Here is a 21,219-nt window from a genome sequence, read left to right on the forward strand (position 1 = left end):
TTTGCTTACCATTTCACCAGAGGACTCAGAAGCCCACCCTCCATGTGCCTTTAGATTAGAAACCCTTGGTCCATGCCCTCTTTGGCAGCTACAGTTCTGTGGTCCTGATTCAGGTTCTAAGACCCCCATCGTTCACCATCATTAGCCGTCTAATACTGGGTGGAGGGGAATCAGCAGCTTGATCCTCCTCTCCTATGTGGCCCTCAGGTTCCATTCACAGGCCCAGTCCCCAGCTTTCTTCCCACAGGGGCACGAGGTCAGGAGACATGGGAGGACAGCACTGCATGTGGCTTGGGCTCACACACATACACACGTGCGCACACACACATACCCTGTCCCCCAGCCCGAGTCAGGTTGGGTGGGGAGCTGGGCCAGGGCCTGAGCCCTGCCTGACACTGGCCTAGCTGGCTGGGCTCCATGCCTCTCTCCTTCCCTCCTACATTCAGAGGGCACCTCCCACCGAGGCTACCCTGGGGCAGGGGAGGTGGGAGGCAGCACCCAAAAAGCCAGGTGACAGCCCAGCAAGGTCTTGGAGCTCTGCTTGAATGATCCCTTGCCATCAGTACCTTCCATGAGCCTGCCAGGGGACAGGGTTCAGGAGGAGAGGGCAAGATGAGGTGGGGGGAGCTGTAACAGGTACCTCTGCCCCTGGCCCTGGAGCTTCCTCACTCTGTTTGAGCAGGAGGTGGTGAGGATCAAGAGAGGTGGCACCTAGCAAAGCCAATGATGAGAAGGACCTTGGATCCCTCAGTGATGGGAATAGGACCTGGGATCGATCCTTGGGTTGCTGAGGGCCAGGTCCTTCTTCTTTCTGGGCCTGTGGCTCCTCACTCATCAGTTGGGGTTACACTGAATGGTCCCCAAAGACCTCCTCAGCTGTGACTTTCTGTGTTAAAATGGCTCCCTGGTGGAAGGGGAGGAGGCATGGTTAGCTCCCTAGAGACCTGACTCCCCTCACATGGATGACTTCTTGAGTTCTGTTTCTTCCTTGAAGAGTGGCATTCTAGCCACCAGGGCCACCCCACCTTCCTGTTTGGGGAAGTCTGAGAAGCTGAATTAGAACCACCAAACTTCACGCCAGCAACCCAGGAGGCTGAGGCAGGAGGACTGCCAGCCTTAGCAACTTAGTGAGACCCCGTCTCAAGATAAAAAATAAAAAAGACTGGTTGTATAGCTCAGTACCAAAGTGTCTCTGGGTTCAATCCCTGGTACAAAAAAAAAAAAAAAAAAGAACCACCAAACTTCAGAGATTACCAAAATGAGAACACTGAGGCCTGGGGAGGGGACAGTCTGCCCAGGCCCCAGCTCAAAGAGAACTGAGATAGGAGCTGGGCCTTCCTCCTAGGCCAGTCCTGTCCACTGTAGACCTGGGCTGAGGAAGGAGTAATCCTTTTGCTCTACTTCCAAGGGAAACCAGGCCCCTACCTGAGAGCTGAGCCATGAAGCAGCTCACAGGAAGACTGTGCTTGTCCAGAATGCCACCGTCTCCATCACAATGCATGTGAGGAATTTAAAACTAAATGCCCATGTGGCAAGTTTGGGGAAACTGGCTAGACAGGTCCCCAGGGGTGCCTGGGGTGGTGAGAACTCCCTGGATCACCCCACCCTCTGAGTCAGACAGGCCCAGCTCTGCCAGGGGAGGTCTCCCTGGGCTCTAGCAGCCCTGCCTGTTCTGGGCGCCTCCCTCTATTCCTCTGTGGCCAGGGAGCTCAAGGAAACAGCTGGAGTCAACTTCATCCCTCCCTCCCACCCTCTCCCCAGCTGCAGGAGCTCATCTCTAAACTCAAGGCCCAGGCTCTTTTGCGGGTGGGAGCTGAGCTCCCTAAGCTCAACCTTGCTGGGTTTTGACTCCTCTGGTGACGTTGGGTGAAGGGTTGGGGGCGAGGGCTGTAGGAGCACTGTGCCCCTTTTTCCACCCACAGGGCCCCTTCACTTATGGTGAGGGCCTCAGCCAGAACCTCCAAAGGCGGGTCCAGGGGAAGACGGCTTTATGGTAGTAATTCTGCTCTGGCCCCAGGAGAGATCTGAGGTCCTGACAGAGCATGGGAAGAAAGATGGGGAAGCTCTTTTGCAAAAAATGCTCACTGTTGCTCAAATTCAGAGAAGCTGCTCTGTGGGGAACACACAGCTGTGTTATAAAATGTAAGGTTGGCCCTTCTAGATCCTCCAGCCTGCCCCCTGGCCAGCACCCCCACACTGACCCCAAAGCCAGCAGCAACCAGCTGGGTTTCTCCAGCTGAGTATGTGGGAGCCTGGAGGGGACTCCTGTTGCTCTCACTCTGGGTGCCCTAGAGGGGCCCCATCCCCCCAGACTACAGCAGTGCTGCCAACCGTGCCTGGCTCTAACTCTGGCCAAGGGCCCTCTCCTCATCCCCCACACATAGCTGCACCGGCCATCCTCAGGGGCTCGGCTGCAGAAGGTGTCTGGTGAGAAGGTTTGCATTCATGATGGATGAACCGCTAGGACTCAGAGCTGGCAAGTACCCAAGGACCAAGGTCAGCCATGCATTGCCCACTGGCCAGGCCCCTGGAGACCCACCCTTGGGGCGTGGCTGGGCTCTGAGGAATCTCAGGCATGAGGATGTGTGCATGGGGGAGCACCAGGAGGCCACCAGAAGGGGAGCAGCAGGCCACACCCCTCAAACTGCAAAGGGGAGACTAGACTCGTCCTTTCTTTCCTCCTTCCCTCCCTTCCTCCCCCTCTCTTCGATCCTAAAATGTTAGTAATCAAGAGGGCACTAGAGGATTCCTAATGACTTGTTGCTGACCATTGGGAAATACCCTTATCAATCCAACCAGACAGACATGCCCCAGGGGTTGTGCCCTGGGCAGAGAATCTGAGCTCAGGCTGCTTCAAAACCCTGCTCCCATCAGAGCTCTGGGATGAGAACCCAGGGAAATAACCCTTCTTTGGTGCTGCTCTGCAGGACCTCTGGAGGTGGTGCAGTCACCTCTTTTGTCACAGCAAACCCAAGGCAGATGGTAACATCCCCATTTTACAGAGAGAAAACTGGACCTAAGGCAAGAGAGGGGCACACATATTAAGCGCTGACTATGTCAGATACTGTCTTAGATTGCTTTTAGTCAATGGAGTTAAGATTGCAAATCTGGTCTGCCTGATTTCAAAATTGATATTCTTTCCAGTCAGCCACAATATTTTTAAAAAAAATTATAATTGTACTGGGTGGGTTTTTTTTTTGTGTGTGTGTGTGTGTAGGGGGGTATTTTTGTTGTTGTTGTTTTAGACAGTGTCAATAAGTTGTCCAGGTTGGCCTCAAACTTGTGATTCTCCTGCCTCAGCCTCCTGAGAGCTAGGATTACCAGCCTGTACCCCCAGGCCCAGCTTAGGGTACTTAAAAATATTATGAATGACATACAAATTCATTGTTAAGAACTGAGAAAGAGCTGGGCGCCGTGGTACACACCATAATCCCAATTACTCTGGAGGCTGAGACAGGACGATCACAATTTAGTAAGATCCTGTCTCAAAATTTAAAAAAGGGTTAGGGATGTGGTAAAATGCCCTTGGATTTAATCCCCTGTACCACAAAAAGGAAAAAATAACAAGAAATAGAGACGTACAGGGAAAAAAAATAAATTCAAATATTCCTGGAATGGTGCTGTTCTTTGCAGGTGCCTCCTTCTGCCTATTTCCTTCCAGAAGCATTTTAATATCCTGGGCCGCGTCTTCCACTGAGCTGGGTCACTGGCTTGCGCACCCCTGGCCAACTCAGTGAGGTGGCCAATGGTTTTAGCTGCTGGGTGTTGTCTGGGTGTGGGGACGAGGAAGTGCTGAGGACCAGTTTCGTGGCGTTCCCAACCTGCAGGGCCAGCACCGGACTCTGCCCCAGGCATTGGGCAAGGTTGAGCAGCAGCAGGGAGTGGCCGTGGCATGGCCGGCTGCCCAGGCGGGCCCAGGAAGGGAGGCGCCTGCTGGCCCGCCCGCCAGGGGTGCACTCAGCTGCTCATTTGCGTGTTCTCTGCTGCAGTGGCCACAGGTGGGTTCAGGCTGTCTAGATGTGGGCTGCCACCAAGGGCCGTACATTCAAGGTGCATTCCAACCCCAGCGACAGCACCAGGAGCATCCGGGTCTCTCTCATTTTCCCAGGACCAGTGTACTGAGGGTGGGGTGGGACTAGCTCCTCAGCTGACTGCAGCAGAGTCCCATGTGTGAGGCCAACAGTGACCCCTAGCTCAGTCCTCCTGCCAGGCCCGCAGCTGCTGGAAAACCTTCAAGGGCTCCCTCCCCGCTCTCCTCTACCTTCCCCTTTGGCTTCTCTGGAGTTAGATGACTACCCAGAGGCAATGGCAGCCACCTGTCCCAACACCCAGTCATTGAGAGGTAACCTCAAGCATTCAGGTCACCACCTACACAATACAGGTGAGCAAGTCACAGACGGGACATTTTATGAGCCTGGACTCACAGAACACCATGGTCGAAGTAATCCTTGCCATGTGTTTACAGAAGAACCATAAAACTGGGGCCTAAAAGGAGATGTGACTTTGCTTTCAGTTCACTGGTGCCCGAGCTGGCACCAGAAGATGCTTTCTGTCTGTTCTGTGTCTTTCTACCACTCATTTACCCAGCCAGGAATTTACCCATTCAACAAACAATTATTGAATTGTCCAGTCTGTGCCAAAGACTCAGCTGTCACCTGAGCCTCAAGTAGGCTGTGCTGGACAGCAGACCACAGTCATGTACAGTATTTGTCCAGTTATACTACAGTAGTGGCAAAGAGGGGGACTCTGAGGTCCTGTTGTTGGCTCTGTCACTTGCTATCTGGGTGAGCTTGCTCAGTGTACTTAACCTCTCTGTGTTTTCAGTTTCCTCATCTATAAAATAAAAACAATAATCTTTCACAGGGTTACTATGAAGAATAACTGGGGGGCTGGGTTTGTGGCTCAGCGTAGAGTGTTCGCCTACTACGTGTGAGGCCCTGGGTTCGATCCTCAGCACCACATATAAATAAATAAATAAAGGTAAAAAAAAAAAAAAGAATAACTGGGTTGCTACATGTGAGGTACTTGGAACTGTGCCTTGTATTTAATAAGAACCTAACATCGAGTTGAAATAGTAATGCATACAGGCCTTAAGAGCTCAAAGGGAAGAGAAACTAACTTGGGCTAGGGTTGCCAAGGACATCATGGCAGAGGAGCATTGAATCTGGGGTTTAAAAGATAACTAGGCTGGACACAGTGGTGCACACCTGTAATCCAGTGACTTGGGAGGCCGAGGCAGGAGGATAACAAGTTCAAGACCAGCCTCAGCAACCTAGCAAGGCCCTAAGGAACTAGACAAGACCCTGTCTCAAAATAAAAAGTAAAATGGGCTGGGGATGTGACTCAGTGGTATGGGGCCTCTGGGTTCAATCCCTGGTACCAAGGATGGAAGGAAGGAAGGAAAGATAGATACCTAGGAGTTTGCCAGATAGAGAAGAATAGCCTAGACAGCAAGAGCAAGAGCAGTGCCTGAGAAGTGGAAGTAAACCCCAAGGGACTGTAGAGCTGTCAGAGGATGAGAAGGCAGGTAGGCCAATCATCTAGGGGTTTTAAAGCTACGCATCCACCCAGCACCTCTAAAACCTCTAGTGAATGCATAGATTGTAAGTCTCCCCCAGTGTTTTGCTTTGGATGGTCTCATATTTTTGTTGTTCTCGTCTTTTGTTTGCTTTGCTTATTTTTTTTTTTAATTGTAAGATACACATATTGTAAAATTCACCGTTTTAACCATTTGAAAGTGTATAACTCTCTAAGCACAGTGGTGCACACCTGTGACCCCAGCTAATGGGAGTCTGAGGCAGGAGGATTCAAGTTTGAGGCCAGTCTCAGCAACTTAGCTCAACCCTGTCAGAAAGAGAGAGAGAGAGAGAGAGAGAGAGAGAGAGAGAGAGAGAGAGAGAGAGAGAGAGAAAAGAAGAAGAAGAAGAAAGAAGAAGAAGAAGAGGAGGAGGAGGAGGAGGAGAGAAAAGAAAAGAGGGCTTGGGGATATAGTTCAGTGATTCAATGCCCAGTGCCACAAAATTTAAAAAGAAAGAAAGAACAAGGGAGGGAAGTGTGTATAACTCAGTAGCATTAAGTACATAACTTTTTCTTTTATTAATTTTATTTGTTTGTTTGTTTTTATGTGGTACTGAGGATTAAACCCAGTGCCTCACCTGTAAGAGGCAAGTGCTCTACCACTGAGCCACAATCCCAGCCCCAACTTTTTCTTTTTAACTAATCTTGATGTGCAAAAAAGTTAGAGGAATGGTGCAAAGAACTCTCTGGAGCCTTTTCCCAGACTCACCAGATGTTGCACATTTGCTTTCTGTTCCCTTCTTCCCTTTACATAGACAGACAGATAGGGAGGGAGAGGCACCCAGTAGGAGTAGAAATGAGATCTAGCTATCTCTATGTCTATGATATAGTTTCTTCCTGAACCATGGAAGAGTACATTGAGACCTGTGTCCCTTTATTCCTAAGTACCTGGGCATGCAATACCTAGGAACAGAGCCGATCTCTGCAACCTGCAGGAACTTGGTGTTGATACAATGTGCTTTTTGTATTGGGTTATTCCCAATTATCCCCCTAGCCCATCATGGCACAGTCCTACCTCAATTCCAGAATCCAGTCCAGATTCTGGACCTAGTGTGCAAGTGTAACCCAAAAGCCCTCTCTCCTCCTCCTCCTCCTCCTCCTCCTCCTCCCCCCCCTCCTTTTCTTCCTCCTCCTCCTCCTCCTCCTCCTCCTCCTCCTTCTCCTTCTTCTTTTCCTGTGACACTGGGCATTGAACCCTTGGGTGCTCTACCACTAAGCTACTGAGCTACTTACCCAGCCCCTTTTATTTTGAGACAGGGTCTCACTAAGTTGCCCAGACTGGCCTCAAACTTAAACGTTCTTGCCTCAACCTCCCGAATCCCTGGGACTATAGGCATGTGCCACCATGCCTGGCCCAAGTTCTGTTCTTACTGAGGCTTCACTCCTTCTCAGCTCAAGGAGGAGGGTAGGACATTCGGCACCCACAGGGATCAGTGCTGTTCCTACCTGCACATTGCATGCTGAAAATGTCAGGCCAGTGCTGCTTGGTTCCCCGGTGACCAGCAAGTGGGAGATTAACCTTCCTAATCTATTTTTCTGGGACCAAGATTCAGATGCGTTTGCATTTGCCTTCGTGGAATGCATACCAGTGGAAGCTGCTGCTCAGTGAACCCATGGGGTTGTGAGAAGGAAGAGCGAGCTGGGAGCTCCTGAAGGCCTGAGGCTGGCTTTGGGACCTTCTCCAGGAGTCAGATGGCTGAGACTGCGGTGAGGTGGTTGGTGTGGCCTGAGACCCCTCTTGTATGAGGTGGGACCTAAAAGCTCACATCTCCCCGTGACTTGCTCTGACAAGCCTCTTAGGAGAGGCTGCTCCCAAATTATCAAAAAGTAATTCCAAGAAGGCCACTTAGTAACACAGTCTCAATACATGGGGCCGTGGGCTCTAGAGGGCAAAGCCCCTTTGGGTCTTGTCAGTGTAGATGGGTGTAGACAGCAGACTGCTCTTTTTTTTTTTTTTTTTTTTTTTTTTAGGTGGACACAACATCTTTAGTTTGTTTTTATGTGGTGCTGAGAATCAAACCCAGTGTCTCATGGATGGTAGGCGAGCGCGCTACCACTTGAGTCACATCCCTAGCCCCAGACAGCTCCTTTTTAACTACAACAGCAGCTAGCCTTTATTGAGCTTTTACGATCTGCCCAAAGCGATGTGCTTCTCATCACTTAGTCATCTTGACTTCCCTACAATGGGCGCATTTTTACTTTTCACCATTTCAAAGATGGGAAAATGCAGACAAAAAGCTCAAGTAACTCGCACAGTCCAGTAGTGAGATTCAAATCCAGACCAGCTGGCTCCAAGGCCAGTGCTCTTCCCTGTACCATAACCCCAGAGAGGCTCAGCTAGTCCCTGAAGGACGAGAGATTTTAAGAAAGACAGAACACCAAGGAATGGGAGCTCCAAACTGGGTTTGGTTATACTGGTTGTGTGACTTTAGGCAGCTTCCCAAACACTTCAGCTGAGCCCAGTGGCTCACACCTGTAATCCCAGTGGCTCAGGAGGCAGAGGCAGGAGGATTATGAGTTCAAAGCCAGCCTCAGCAATTTAGTGAGGTGCTAAGCAACTCAGTGAGACCTTGTCTCTAATAAAATACGAAATAGGGCTGGGGATGTGCTCAGTGGTCAAGTGCCCCTGAATTCAATCCCTGGTACCCCCCAACCCCCCCCCCCCCAAAAAAAAAACAAAAACATTTCTATGGCTCAGGTTCCTCATCTGGTAAATAAAGATAGTATCTTTTTCATAGGTTAGAGACAGTATGTTTAGAACATAGTGCAAGTAGCAATTATTATTATTATTATTGTTATTATTATAAGTAGATGTGAGGCCTAGGAAGGGTGGCACATGCCTGTAATTCCAGAGACTCAGGAGGCTGAGGTAGGAGGATCACAAGTTTGAGGCTAGCTTCAGCAATTTAGTGAGACCCTGTCTCAAAATAAAAAGTAGGAAGGGCTGGGGATGTGGTTCAGTGGTTAAGTGCCCCTGGGTTCAATCCCCTGTATAAAAAAAAAAAAAAAAAAAAAAAGAAAGAAAGAAAAAGAAAGAAAGAAAGAAAAAGAAAAGAAAGAAATAGAAGTGGAGGCAGCCTGAGTAGGTATCCAGGATGAATGTGGACTCTAGTGTACAGTTCTGGAGGGCCGTGGGGCGGAAGTCAATCTGGCTAGAACATGAGATGGTGTAATGGGTGAGTGGAAAAGAAAAGTCGGCTGGGAAACAGGAGGCTAGGTCATTGAGAACCTTGAAAGCTACCATAAAATGCCCTCCAGCTCTTCAAAATGACAGGTGTGTGGACTTTGTTGACAAATGGAAATGTGTGTTGGGAAAAAAAAACAGAATGCAAAATAGTCTGTACACACTGACAGCTGGGGAAACATGCTACGCTCTGTTACACGTTTAGAGATCAGAAGGGCATCGTGGTGCTGCAGGGTGCCAGTTTGCCACCTTCTTATTTATTTTTTCTGTAAATACCTAATGAAAACTAAGAGTAAACAAGAGGTCAGGCTGAGGGCTTTAGCTTTTAACCTGAGGATATCCATGGGGAATCACTGCAGATTCTGTTTTCTCTTGTTTTTCATTGAGTTTTAATTCATAGACAGTTGACCCTCACTATTTTATTTGCAAATTCGCTTGATGGCTCAAATTTAATTGTAACCCCAGAATTAACACAGACATAGCTTCTAGGGTCATTCTCAGACACACACAGAGTGGTGAAAATTTTGAGTGGCCCAATGTATATGTTCCCAGCTGAGCTCAAACAAGAGGACACTTGCCTTCTTGTTTCAGCTGTCATTATGTAAACAGGTGTCCTTTTCTATTTAGTGGTTATGTTTTTTCATATTTCTGGGATTAGTGGTTTTTGTTTTTTAGTGGTGCTGGGGATCGAACCCAGAGCTTTGTGCATGCTAAGTAAGCACTCTACCAACTGAGCTATTATCCCAACCCCCATGTTTTTTCATATTGCTATGCTTTTTGTGTGTGTGTGACTTAGTATAAAATACCTTTAAGTGTAGCGCAGAAGCACATTTTTTTGGGGGGGTACCAGGGATTGAACTGAGGGGCACTTAACCACTGAGCCACATCTCCAGCCCCCCCCCCTTTTTTTTTTGAGACAGGATCTCACTGAGTTGCTTAGGGCTTTGGCTAAATTGCTGAGGCTGGCTTTGAACTTGTGATCCTCCTGCCTCAGCCTCCAGAGCTACTGGGATTAAAGGTGTGTACCACCACACCCAGCTCAACAGTATGTATTAAATCAACAATATATATTAAATGTCTTTAATCAGAAGCCCACAAAACAAAGTTATGTATTGATCAGTTGACAAAAGTTGTAACTAGAGGTTCACAGAAACCTAACCCTGTATTTCCTCAGGAATAGTGATTCCATATTCAATATTGTGTTGGCTGCAACTTTATAGAGTGTAACTATCACCGCTAACGAGAATTGCAGGGCACAGTGGCGCACACCTGTAATCCCAACAACTGGGAGGCTGAGGCAGGAGGGTCGAAAGCTTGAGGCCATACTCAGCAATTTAGGGAGACCCTATCTCAAAATAAAAAAATAAAAGGACTGAGGGTATTGTTCTGTGGTAAAGTATCCCTAGGTTCAATCCCTAGTACCAAAATAAATAAACAAATAAATAAAAGAATCGACTATACCACCAGATTTACCTGTTTAAATTCATTCTTTTTAATGTATGTACAAGGTCCTACAACCACAACCACATCGTCACTGCAGATTTTCGAGTAGTAAAATGGCCTTGCAGAGTGACTTGAGAATTGCCTGTCCATCTTTCCCTGTCTCCTGACCTCTCTGGTTCCTTTCAGAATGCCCAGGAGAACCATGGGCTGGCTGTGCCCACCCCTTCTGTCCCAGAAGACTTTGCAGACAAAGAAGTGACAGGTAAGAAGGCTCTGGGTTTGGGTTTTCAGCGTCTTTCTTCCTTCTTGGACCCTGAGCCTTAAAGCCAAGGATCTGGCCCACCTCCCCAGCTGGTGGCACAGCCAGAGCCCTTAGGCCTCTTGGCCACTGGTTGTGGTGGGTGGGAGCAGCGGGGAGCCGAGGAGAGCCAGGGTTGGCTAAGGCTACTGGAGGAGGAGGGGAAAGGGATAGCGACAGAACTGGGCTGCAGAAGAAATCAGGGCGCTGTGAAATGGTAGGAAGTATTCTGGCATCCGGTGAACCTGGCTTGGAACCCCAGCTCCCCCATATTCCCTTTGCCCCCTTGGGCAAGACAGCCTCTTGCACCTCTGTAGCTCCCCAGGACCGATGGGCAACAGTGCCAGCCTTGGAGGAGTAAATGAAGTGTTGGATGGCAGGGAAGTCACACTCTGCTGACAACCTGCCAGGGACCTCCAGCAGTCACTCAGAGGACCCACTCAGAGGACCGCTGGGTTTGGCTCATCACCTGCTCTTTCCCCTCCCACACTGCCCCTGGGCACTTAAGAACCCCAAGCATATGGCCACCTGGGGGCTTTGCTCTGCTGTGCCCTCTTCATAGAGAGCCCCAGCAACTCCCACAGGGCTGTCCCTCCCTCCCTCCCTGTGTTCCAAGGTCACAGGCTCTTGGAGCCCTTGCCTGACCATTTTAAGCTGCCCCCTCAGCCTCTCCCTGTTTTTTCCCCAGTACATTCAACATCTGATGTGGTCATAACTTACGGATGTATATTTGTGTTCACTTCCTGTCCCTTGTCCCTTTAAAGTATAAGCCCTAGGAGGATCATGGGTATTTTGTGTTTTTGTTTTGTTTTGTTGTTTATTGCTCTATCTCAGCTCTGAACTCAGAGCTAGACACCTGGGGTCTTCTGAATGTGAGTTCTCCCTCCCCCACTCTTGGTCTTTTTATTGTTTGAAGTCAAGACAACTGGGAGGAGCCCTTCAGAGCTGTGCCTTCCCCAGGTTTGCCGTGCTGTGCTGTGGGGCACTGAGAGGGACACAGAGGACAGCTGTCCCTAAGAGGGAGGTAGACTCTGGGGAGCCTAGGTTGCCCAGGTCACCCCTGTTCCATCCAGCAGTCCAAACTCTGCTCCACAAGTTCTCTGTGGGGTTCTTGGTGGACTCAGGGTTTTTAGAGGCAGGGTTAGTTGTTCATGCATATGTCTCCCTCCCAAGGGTCTTTCCCGAAACCTTCCTCCCCTGCCCCATGGCTTCTTATCTCTGTCTCATGTGCCCTGTTTTAAATTGAAAAGTTAAGCAAAGATGCAGTAGTGGTTACCATTTATGAAGTGCCTCCTAAGGTGCCATGGCAAGCTCTTTGCATGAATGTATAGGAATTTACTTAGTGTAAGTCCTAGAGGGGGCTCAGGCCTGGTGAAGGCCTCTGGGGGTCCACTCCCAGGACGCTCAGGAAACAAGAGACTTTGCTGCTCCCTCGCTTGATGTTCAGGAGGAAAGGGCTGAGAAGGGCCAGTGCTTCTCTCTGACGCTCAGCCCTGTGCGCACAGGCCGCTCCAGGTCCCCTCTGCATCTCTGCCTCTCCTTTCTTTCAGGTACCAGCTCACTGGTCAATGGCAACCTCCGACTGTACAGCTCTGTGGGTGACCTGAGGCCTGAGCACTATGGCCTTAATCTACTCATCCCCCCACCTCCCCCAGGCCCAGCCCCTGGGCCACCCCAGGACATTTCACAACCTCCAGTGGAGGCCCCACCACTGCCTCCATCTTTCACAGCTCCCCTACCACCTCCTCTGCGGCAGGAATCCCCACCCCCACCCCCACCCAGCACGGCCCCACCTCCACCTCCAGTACTGGACACCCTATCCCCCCCACCCGCTCTTTCCCCGCCCTCCACTCCCACCCCTCCTGACTTCATTCCCCCTGCCCCACCACTGGCCTTTCTAGCCCCTCCGCCACCCTCCTTGCCGGCCCCAGCACCCCCAGCTCCAGTGCCTCCTCATGCGATGGGGACTCGTCACTTTCCCCCTGGGGGTGTCACCAAGTGGAAATCAGAGGTAGCACTGAATGGCAGGCAGTCAGAGGCCCCTAGAACCAGTCCCCCCAGGAGCCCTGCTGAGCTAAAAGGGAGCCAAATGGGACCTAACCCAGAGCCCCACCTCACCTTCCCCCGTTCATTCAAAGTGCCTCCCCCAACCCCAGTCAGGACCTCATCTATCCCGATTCAGGAAGCACAAGGGGCTCCCCCAGAGGAAGAGGGGGCTACCAAGAAGGCCCCCAGCCGCTTTCCACTGCCTCCTAGCTTCCACATTCGTCCCGCGTCCCAGGTCTACCCAGACAGAGTCCCTGAGCCAGACCCCCCCAAGGAGCCCAGGGCAGAGGCACCAGCGCCAGACAGCCCAAGGCTCAGCCAGCCAGCAACCAAGGAACAAGCAGGGACTCTACCCCCAGCCCCTTCCCTACCCCCTCCTGCACCCCCCCTCCCTCCCCCTGCACCTCCCCTTCCTCCAGGGGCTTCTCCTTTGCCTTCTGCTGGGCAGGCAGCCCCTCCACCTTTCAGGTTTACCAAAAGCCCTAAATCCAGCTCACCTGCTCTCAAACCCAAGCCCAGACCCCCCAGCCCGCAGGACACCTCCTCTTCAGAACCTGTGGATTGGCGGGATCCCAGCCAGATGGAAAAGCTGCGGAGTGAGCTGGCAGCCTATCTCTGTGGCTCCAGGAGTCACAAGCCAGGCCCCAATGTGGCCTCTCAGGACAAAGAGGGCAAGAAGGGCCTCAGTCAGCTAGAGGAGGCAGCCCCCACCAGCCTGCCAGAGAAACCCCCCCCAGGCGCTCCTGAGAAGAGTCCCTGTAGCAGCAGTGTGCCCCTGCCCCCAGTGGACTACATCCCCCAAGACGCACCAACCCTCAGTGTTCGGCAAATCCGGAATGAGCTGGAGGCCAGGCTGTCCTCAGCTGCAGACAAGGAGACCAAGCCCAGCATCAGGTCTCTACCACCTAAACCTCGGCTGGAAGGGGGAAGAATTTTTGAAAATGGGACTGTTAATGGCAAATTCTCCAAGCCTATTCCCAAGAATCCACCAGCTGTACCCACCATGCCTCTTCCAGCCACATCACTCCAATCCAAAGACACACCTGTGCAGGCCACACCACCCAAGACCACACCTGGGCCAGCCACACCACCCAAGGCCACACCTGGGCCAGCCACACCACCCAAGGCCACATCTGGGCCAGCCACACCACCCAAGGCCACATCTGGGCTGACCACACCTGAATCAGCCACACCACCCAAGGCCACATCTGGGCTGACCACACCTGAATCAGCCACACTACCCAAGGCCACATCTGGGCCAGCCACACCACCCAAGGCCACACCTGGGCCAGCCACACCACCCAAGGCCACACCTGGGCTGACCACACCTGAACCAGCCACACCAACCAAGGTCACACCTGGGCTGACTACACCTGAGCCAGCCACACCACCCAAGGCCACATCTGGGTTGATCACACCTGAACCAGTCACACCACCCAAGGCCACACCTGGGCTGACCACACCTGAGCCAGCCACACCACCCAAGGCCACACCTGGGCCGACCATATCATCTGCAGCCACAACTCTGCCTATTAGGTCATCCCAACTGATGGCAGAAAAGGAGAAGACAGAATCTCAAGAGAGTATGGTATCCTCCCAGCCAGAAGCCAAGGAGCCCATATCAGAGGCCAATAGGCTGCCCATACCAGAAGCCCCCTCTTCTCCAGCCCTCCTACCAAAGATGTCCCCTAACCCAGAAGAAGTGCCATTTCTCTACAAGCCCCATCGCAGCCAAAACAGCCCTAGCCGCGAGGTTGCTGTGGTGATGCCTACACTGGCCAGAGGAGGGGCAGCAGAGTCAGAAGACAAGGAGCCCCAGGGCCTGCCAGTCAAACCCCCTGCCCCAGCCCCGCCTGCTGACCAACTCCTCAGACACCCAGTGACTGGGGAGGTGGTGGAACAGGGCTCCCCCATGGCCCTGCTCTTGGCAGCCAGGCAGAGAGCACAGAAGGGGAGGTCTGGAGGGGCAGCCCTGGGGCGGTCTTCCCTGCCTGGGAGTCTCCGGGGCCACAGGAGCCATCCTGAGGCTAGCTCCGACAGCATCTTCTACAGCGATGGCCGGCCCAACTCCTTCACTGTGGTTCCCAAGTTACCCAAGGACGCTGAGAAGGACTCCCAGCTGACCTCAGCTGCACCGCCCATGGCACCCAGTCAGTGGAAGCCCCCGCAGGGAAGAGACCAAGAGCCAATCCATCGTCCCATGTGGACCAAGGCAGAGCCCCGAGTCCCTGTGGCCTGGGAAAGACCAGCTCCCTCCAACCTCTCCCATGGTCGCCTGCTGCCCAAGTCCTCCTCCTCTCCACCCTCTCCTTCCTACAGGAGGAAGGAGGAGGAAGAGGAACCGGAATTCAGCTTTGAGGTCATCCCACCGCCGCCAGAGTTCAGCAATGACCCTGAGCCCCCCGCCCCGGCTCCGGCCCTCCAGTACGTGGGCTACCGGGGGTCCCCAGCACGGAACAACTTTTCAGACTTGGGGCAGCCCCTGGACGCGGGCCCTGCGGCCCCGCCGGCTCGTGGCTTCTCGCGCTTTCCCGGTGCGCTCTACTCCGGGGCCGGGGGCCTGGAGCGCTTTTCGGGTGGGAGCCGTTCGCTCATCAAGAAGCGCCTGTACGTCGGGGAGCCTCCCCGCAACCCCGGGCTGCCCCGTGGCGCCCCCGGCCGCAGCCTGAGCACTCCTAACTGCTTCGGACCGGCGCCCGGAGGGCCCTTCGGGGCGCCCGGAGGCCCGGAGATGCGGCGCGTCAACTCCGCGGGCCGCGCGCCCCCCGGCGGCTTGCACGCGCGCAGGCTGTCCCAGGAGGGCGCTGCCCGGGGCGCCGCGGAGGCCAAGTACAAAGCGCCGGGTGGCGGAGGCGGCGGCGGCGCAGACTACAGCTTCGTCCCTGCTACCGGCAGGTGAGCTTGGGGATCCGCTAATGGAGTAGCCTGGGGTGGGAAGCCAGGTGATGTCCATGGAGACACTGCCTTCGGACCAGAGTTGCTGACCAGGCCACGGCAGATCAGCTGTGGCTTGCTGAGAAAGGGAAGAGAGGCTTACTAACCTGGGAGGGGGCGGTACGGGCCTTTCCTTACCTGCCCCCTTGTTGCCCTTGTTCGCTCTCCATGGGCTCCCTTCTGTCCCCCACTCCCGGGGCTACAGGTTAAATGTTGCATGGGGAAGATCTGAGTGTCCTTGGCTGGAGGGATTTCCCAATAACACGAAATGTACCCAGACCCCAGGCTAGGAGTGAAGAGCTCTGAGTTGAGTGGTATTAGGCATGTTCCCTGGCCAGGACCCAGAAAAAAAGTAAAGCCCTGTGTGTGGTGGACTGGGGGTCCCGCCCCGAGTCCCTTGGGTCCCTTGCCCTAGGGAAGATAGGCAGGGTGTTGGTCAACCAACTGCAGATACAAACCTCACTGCTCTTTTGCTCTCCCCCAGATCTCCTCACAACACCTCCCATTATGGAAGCCCCATCAATACATTCACCGTGAGGCCTGGAACCCGTCATCCCATCTCCTATGCCTACTCAGGAGCTCACCGCAAGGCCACATCCTGAGCCCAGAGTTCTTTCAGCTCTACTCCAAGGGGTTGGATCTGCGCACTTGTTTCTGTGGGGGGTGGGAGGGTTGCAGCAGGTATTAGCCTGACTCAGACATGGAGGAGTCTGGCTCCCTGAGGACCCTCGAACAAATGAGCGAGAAGCAGTGGCCTAAGGAAGACTGAGTGGGCTTCTGTTTTCCCGGAGCACCGGAGCTGCTGTGAACTGTATGCAGATGGGGGTGGGAGGGGCAAAGGGGAGGAGAGGAGAACGTTCAGGGCCTGGGCGCTGAGTTTCCGTTATCTGGTATTATCTGCTTTAGCAAGATTTATTTAAAGCAGTTTTACAAGCATGGCCTATGAAACAGGTCCTAGAAGCAAAGGATGGGTGCTTACTCATGGGATGCCTCACAAAGGGCTGAGGACCATCCCTGTTGGGGTGGGTGCAGGTCACTAGATAGATCTCTTTAGCCTCCACCTGTTGCCACCAAGAGGCGATACCTGGGGTTCCTAGCTGCCCGGAAGCAGACCAATACTATGCATGCACAACATATGGAGAAGGTGATGGAATAGAAGCCTTTTGCATTGACCAAGGCCACAGACAGGTTAATTTCTCCTTGACCCTGGCCCTTAGCTACAGGGAGACCCACAGAGAAAAGACTCGGCAGTTGACAGGATCACGTCTTGATTTTTTTTAATTCGGACCCATGCATCCCTGATTTGGGGAAGCATGCCCAAGGAGCCAAAAGATCCAGGACTCAACACCAGGGGTCCTACATGGCCTGGTTTCATATGGGATTTGGAGGGGGCATTAGTTCTAACCCCAATACATCACCAATATCATTGATGCCTTAAAATGTGTAGAAGACTCTGGAAGGCCTTGGAGAGTAGAGACTCAAGAGAAGTTTATTGTTGATGGGGAAATAGGTTTCGAAACATTAAGAGTGGTAGGACTGGGCCAGTCCAGAGCAGGTGAAACTACAGTAGGGTAAGCATTGGTCCTTTGCCTGGGCAGTCCAGGTTTATGCCTGTTTCCATGAATTAGGCCCTTTGTATTTTTTAAAAAGTTCCTATCTTCAGGTCAAGTTCAGCTGAATACCTGGGACCAGACCAAGGCTGCCTGTCTAAGTAAGAAGGAGGGCAGGGGAGTGACCCACCTCATAGGAGCAGGCCAGTAGGGGGCCGCCAGAAAGCAGCTCCCTTTGGGAGTTGACTCTTTTGATCTATGGTCACTAGCTGAGGTACTGGGTTGCAGCAACAGAAGTCAATCACTTCAAGGAAAGAAAGTGCAAGGAAGGTGGGCACCCAGGTGACTAAGGCCAGCCACTCTAATAGGGCAAGTTCTGGTTACCTGTGTTCAGGCAACAAATCCCATCCCAATACCAGCACTGGCTCTATAAATATGTATGTATTTCCTCTACACAATGTTTTATAAAAGAGTTCATTCACTAATTTATCTGCTACATTAAGGCTTGAGGAGTAGGGTGTGGACTCCCAGCTGTAGACTGTTCTGGGGTGGGTGGAGAAGGGCTTGGTCTTAGTTGGCTTGGGAAATAAACAGGCCAGTTTGGATTGGCCTCCAGCTCTGTGGCTGTGGATTGCTAACTCAGAGTCACTGGGTGTGGCGGGATGTTGGGCGGACTGATCTGGGAATCACGCAGCACTGGGTACCATCTGAACCAGTGAACCATTTCTCTTCTGACCCTTAGGTTTTCTTGTTCTCTAGATCCCTCAGGGGAAGGAGCAGAGCAAAAATCTGGTGATAACAGCTATGTGCTTAAACACGTCTCTGATCTCTTCTTTCATGCATGACAACAATAACTATCCCATAAAGCTATTGTGAAGATTACAGACAGCCATGCATCCATTTAACAAGTATTTGGGTAACTGCTAAATGCCCGGCACTATGTTTGCATGGATATACAGCCATTAACACACTGCCATGGTTCCTAGGAAAGAACATCATCAAGTGGCGGAGAAGAAAAAGAACACACAGAAACATCCAAAATTAGGACAGGTGGTGGAGAGGAAAGGAAAAGGACATGTGAGAGAGTAACTAGGAGGTGGGGAAGAAGAGAGAGTTGACTCTAACAGGGTGGGGAAGGAAGGCCTCCTGAAGTCCTGACGTGCAGACTGATGTAGGCAAAGCATCCAGCCCAGGCCTGGCACTCAGTTTTTTTTTGATACCTGGCATCTTTGGGTGATGACTGCCTGTGTGTCAGCTGTAATGAATACCTGAGATGATCAACTTATAGAGAGAAAAAAAAAACTTTATTTCAGTGCAGAGTTTTAACTGTCTCAGTCCATGATCACTTGGGCCTATGGTGGCACATCATGACAGGAGCATGTAGTGGAACAAACTACTCACGTGGTGGCCAGGAAGTAAGAGAGGAAGAGCCGGGTGGGATCCCACTAGCCCCTTCAGGGCACACCTCCAGTGACCTGAAGGCCCCCCACTAGACCTCTCAAAGTTTTCATTACTGGCCAGTAGGGGCACACTGAGAACCAAGCGTCTACCACATGGGCCTTCGCGGAACATTCCAGATCCAAACCTTAGGGCTCCTTTACATTGAGTGTGGCCCATCATGTTTCCCAAGAGCTTTGGCAAGGTATCTTCCCCAGCCTCTCCTGCCGTGCACGTTCCACAGAGCTGTTTTCGCCCACTCCCACCTCCCCACCCTCCAATTTTTTTAAATATTTATTTTTTAGTTTTAGGTGGACACAATATCTTTATTTTACACTTATGTGGCGCTGAGGATCGAACCCAGTGCCTCGCGCATGCTTGGCAAGCGCTCTACCACTGAGCCACAACTTCAGCACACACACACACACACACACCCCATTTTTATTTTCCAGGAACTAAAAACCAGGGAAGGTATCTCAAGATGGTCAGTGACAGAGAGAGCTGTGCTTCCTCCTCGGCCTGGCATGGGGTGGGTGTTGGGAAACAGGATGGCTCACTTATTTAGCAGGTGGGGCTTCCTAGAAGGAACTCCCAGGCCTCTTCCCTATCCTTGGGGCTTCCTCATTCTCCTGTCTCTCACTGTCCCCTACCCACCACGAAGCCCTCATCCTGGTGATAGAGAGTAAGGGCTTGGGCTCTGTATCTGGTTCCCTCCCTCCTGGGTCCCTCTGAGCATTTCTTTCCCCTCGCTTGCCACATCCTGGCTCTGCCTCTTACAAGCTGTGTGACCTTGGTTCCACTGGCTCATCTGAAACTTGACCTGTGTCTTAAATCTGCTGGGTCCCTTTTTTGAGAACTGACAAGAGCTATCCACCAGACAGATGCCCACACATGCTTCTTGTACGTCAAGCTCGCCACAGAGCCCCCATGTCTGGGCTCTATGGACGTCACGTTGAAAACTGATAAGACGGCAGCAACCATCAGCATTTACAGAACCTGACTATTGGGAAAGTTGGAACCTTCCTGCGCTTACTCACAACGCTCCTCTAAAATGGGTCCTCTAAAATGCACAATAGTGTGCATTCCTGATTCCATTTCCTAGGTGAGGAAAGGAGGACTCCAAGAAGGAAAGTGAGTTGACAAAGGAGCCAGGAGAGGAAGACGGGCCCCTGCTGGGGGGCTTCATTCCAGCCCCCTCCCCCGCAGCTACATCCATCCTCCCCCAGCTGTGCTACCCCCTAAACTCACCATCTTATCAGAGCAGGGATGGGGGAGGGGCCAAGCAGGGGAAAGCCTGGCCAGTGCCAAAAATGGTTGAGGGACATGGGTGGAGCAGGGGTTCCTGGGTCAGGGTGGCCACGCCTTGATTTCCAAAACCTCCTCACTGCTCCTGGGTGTGGCTCCAACCCCAGTGGCCAGCACCCCGCCTCTTTTGTGAGGCCTATGCTGGCCCAAAGAAGCAACCCTGGGCTGGTCCCAAGCCTGGGTCTTGGTGTCAGCAGTGTGTAAGAGGCCTGTCCTCTGGAAAAGGCTGAATGAACTCTGTTTTCCCCGAGGGCTAGGCCTAGGAGAGAGTCCTCCCTCACTGAAGGCCAGCCTCGGGCTCTTTTCTGTGCAAAGCTGTAGGGGAGAGGTGACTTGGAGCTGGTGGGGTGAGGGAGAGGCCAGCTCTGCTGAGCTGTTAGGCAGACCTGCCCTGACCTGCTTGTCCCACCTGCCTACCCCCAGCGGCAGTGGCCCCTTTCATCTCTGAAGCTCAAAGGCCATGCTGGCGTCCCATCATTAGTCAGTGGTGGGGAAGGGTGGCCGCTGACACCATGCAGACAGCCTGCACCACCTCCCTGCCAGGCCCAGGAGGCCAGATGCTGCAGACCTGCTTGGCCTTGGCTTTAGATCTTGGGCTGCTTTTGCCAGGAAGGGGAGAGGACATGCTCTTCTGGGTGCCGGGTGGGAACCAAGACATGCATTATGTGTGCTCCCTGATTTACATGGGAAATCCAGGACCCCTCTGTGGATTCTCAGTGTCCTGGAGGCACAGATGAGCCACTCCCCACTCCCCACTCTCTTTAAGAATTGTTCTGAGTTTCCAAAGAACAGCTTGCTCCCCTCCTCACCTGCCTTCCGCCAAGCCCTCCTTCCTCCACCCGGCATCTCAGTTCCTCTCCCAAGACCTCCCACCTTCCTTTTCTCTAGCTGCTGCTTCAGAATACTGTAACCGGCTTCTTACCTGGCCAGGGGTCACATTTCTACCTTTGGAAGTGCTTCTTGGACATGTCCACATGGATGGATCTGCATTGGCCATCTACCCAAACCCAGCTTCTCCAAAAGGAATTCTCCTCCTCCCTTTTCTTTGCACAGTTCTGAGACCAGAGCAGCCAGATTGATGGCCCCAGTATCCCCAAGTGCTCATTCTGCCTCACTGCTTGGACCTCATGGAAGACATCCCTCACCTGTGGGGACACAGCAGCTCCCGTTAAGGGCACCCCCACTGACCCACCCAAACACTGGTGTTTTTTACTCTCTCTCCAAGAAGCTTACAAGCTGCATAACTCGTCACAGAAGCCCCAGGATCTAGCACAGCTCCTAAGATGAATAGGCACTCGGTATATGTTTGTTGAATGAATGCATGTTTATACTTAGTCAAATATTGCCAAACACTTTTGAAGTTCCTTAAGGGCAAAGTCCATGTCTCCCATGGACTTTTGAACACTATATTGTTTTTTATTTATTTATAAATTGAAAAATTATTA

At 52.3% G+C, this 21,219-nt stretch overlaps 1 protein-coding gene across 1 annotated transcript; it reads left to right on the forward strand.

Moving 5' to 3' along the window:
• The first annotated feature begins 15,267 nt into the window (after positions 1-15,267).
• On the forward strand, positions 15,268-17,589 carry C8H6orf132 (chromosome 8 C6orf132 homolog). Its single transcript, XM_026383676.2, has 2 exons — positions 15,268-15,443; positions 15,967-17,589. Exons 1-2 carry the CDS (start codon positions 15,280-15,282, stop codon positions 16,082-16,084), a joined length of 282 nt encoding a protein of 93 aa, XP_026239461.2. The 5' UTR covers positions 15,268-15,279; the 3' UTR covers positions 16,085-17,589.
• The last annotated feature ends 3,630 nt before the right edge of the window (positions 17,590-21,219 follow it).

This window comes from Urocitellus parryii, chromosome 8, assembly GCF_045843805.1.
Source record: "Urocitellus parryii isolate mUroPar1 chromosome 8, mUroPar1.hap1, whole genome shotgun sequence".
Taxonomy (NCBI): Eukaryota; Metazoa; Chordata; class Mammalia; order Rodentia; family Sciuridae; genus Urocitellus; species Urocitellus parryii.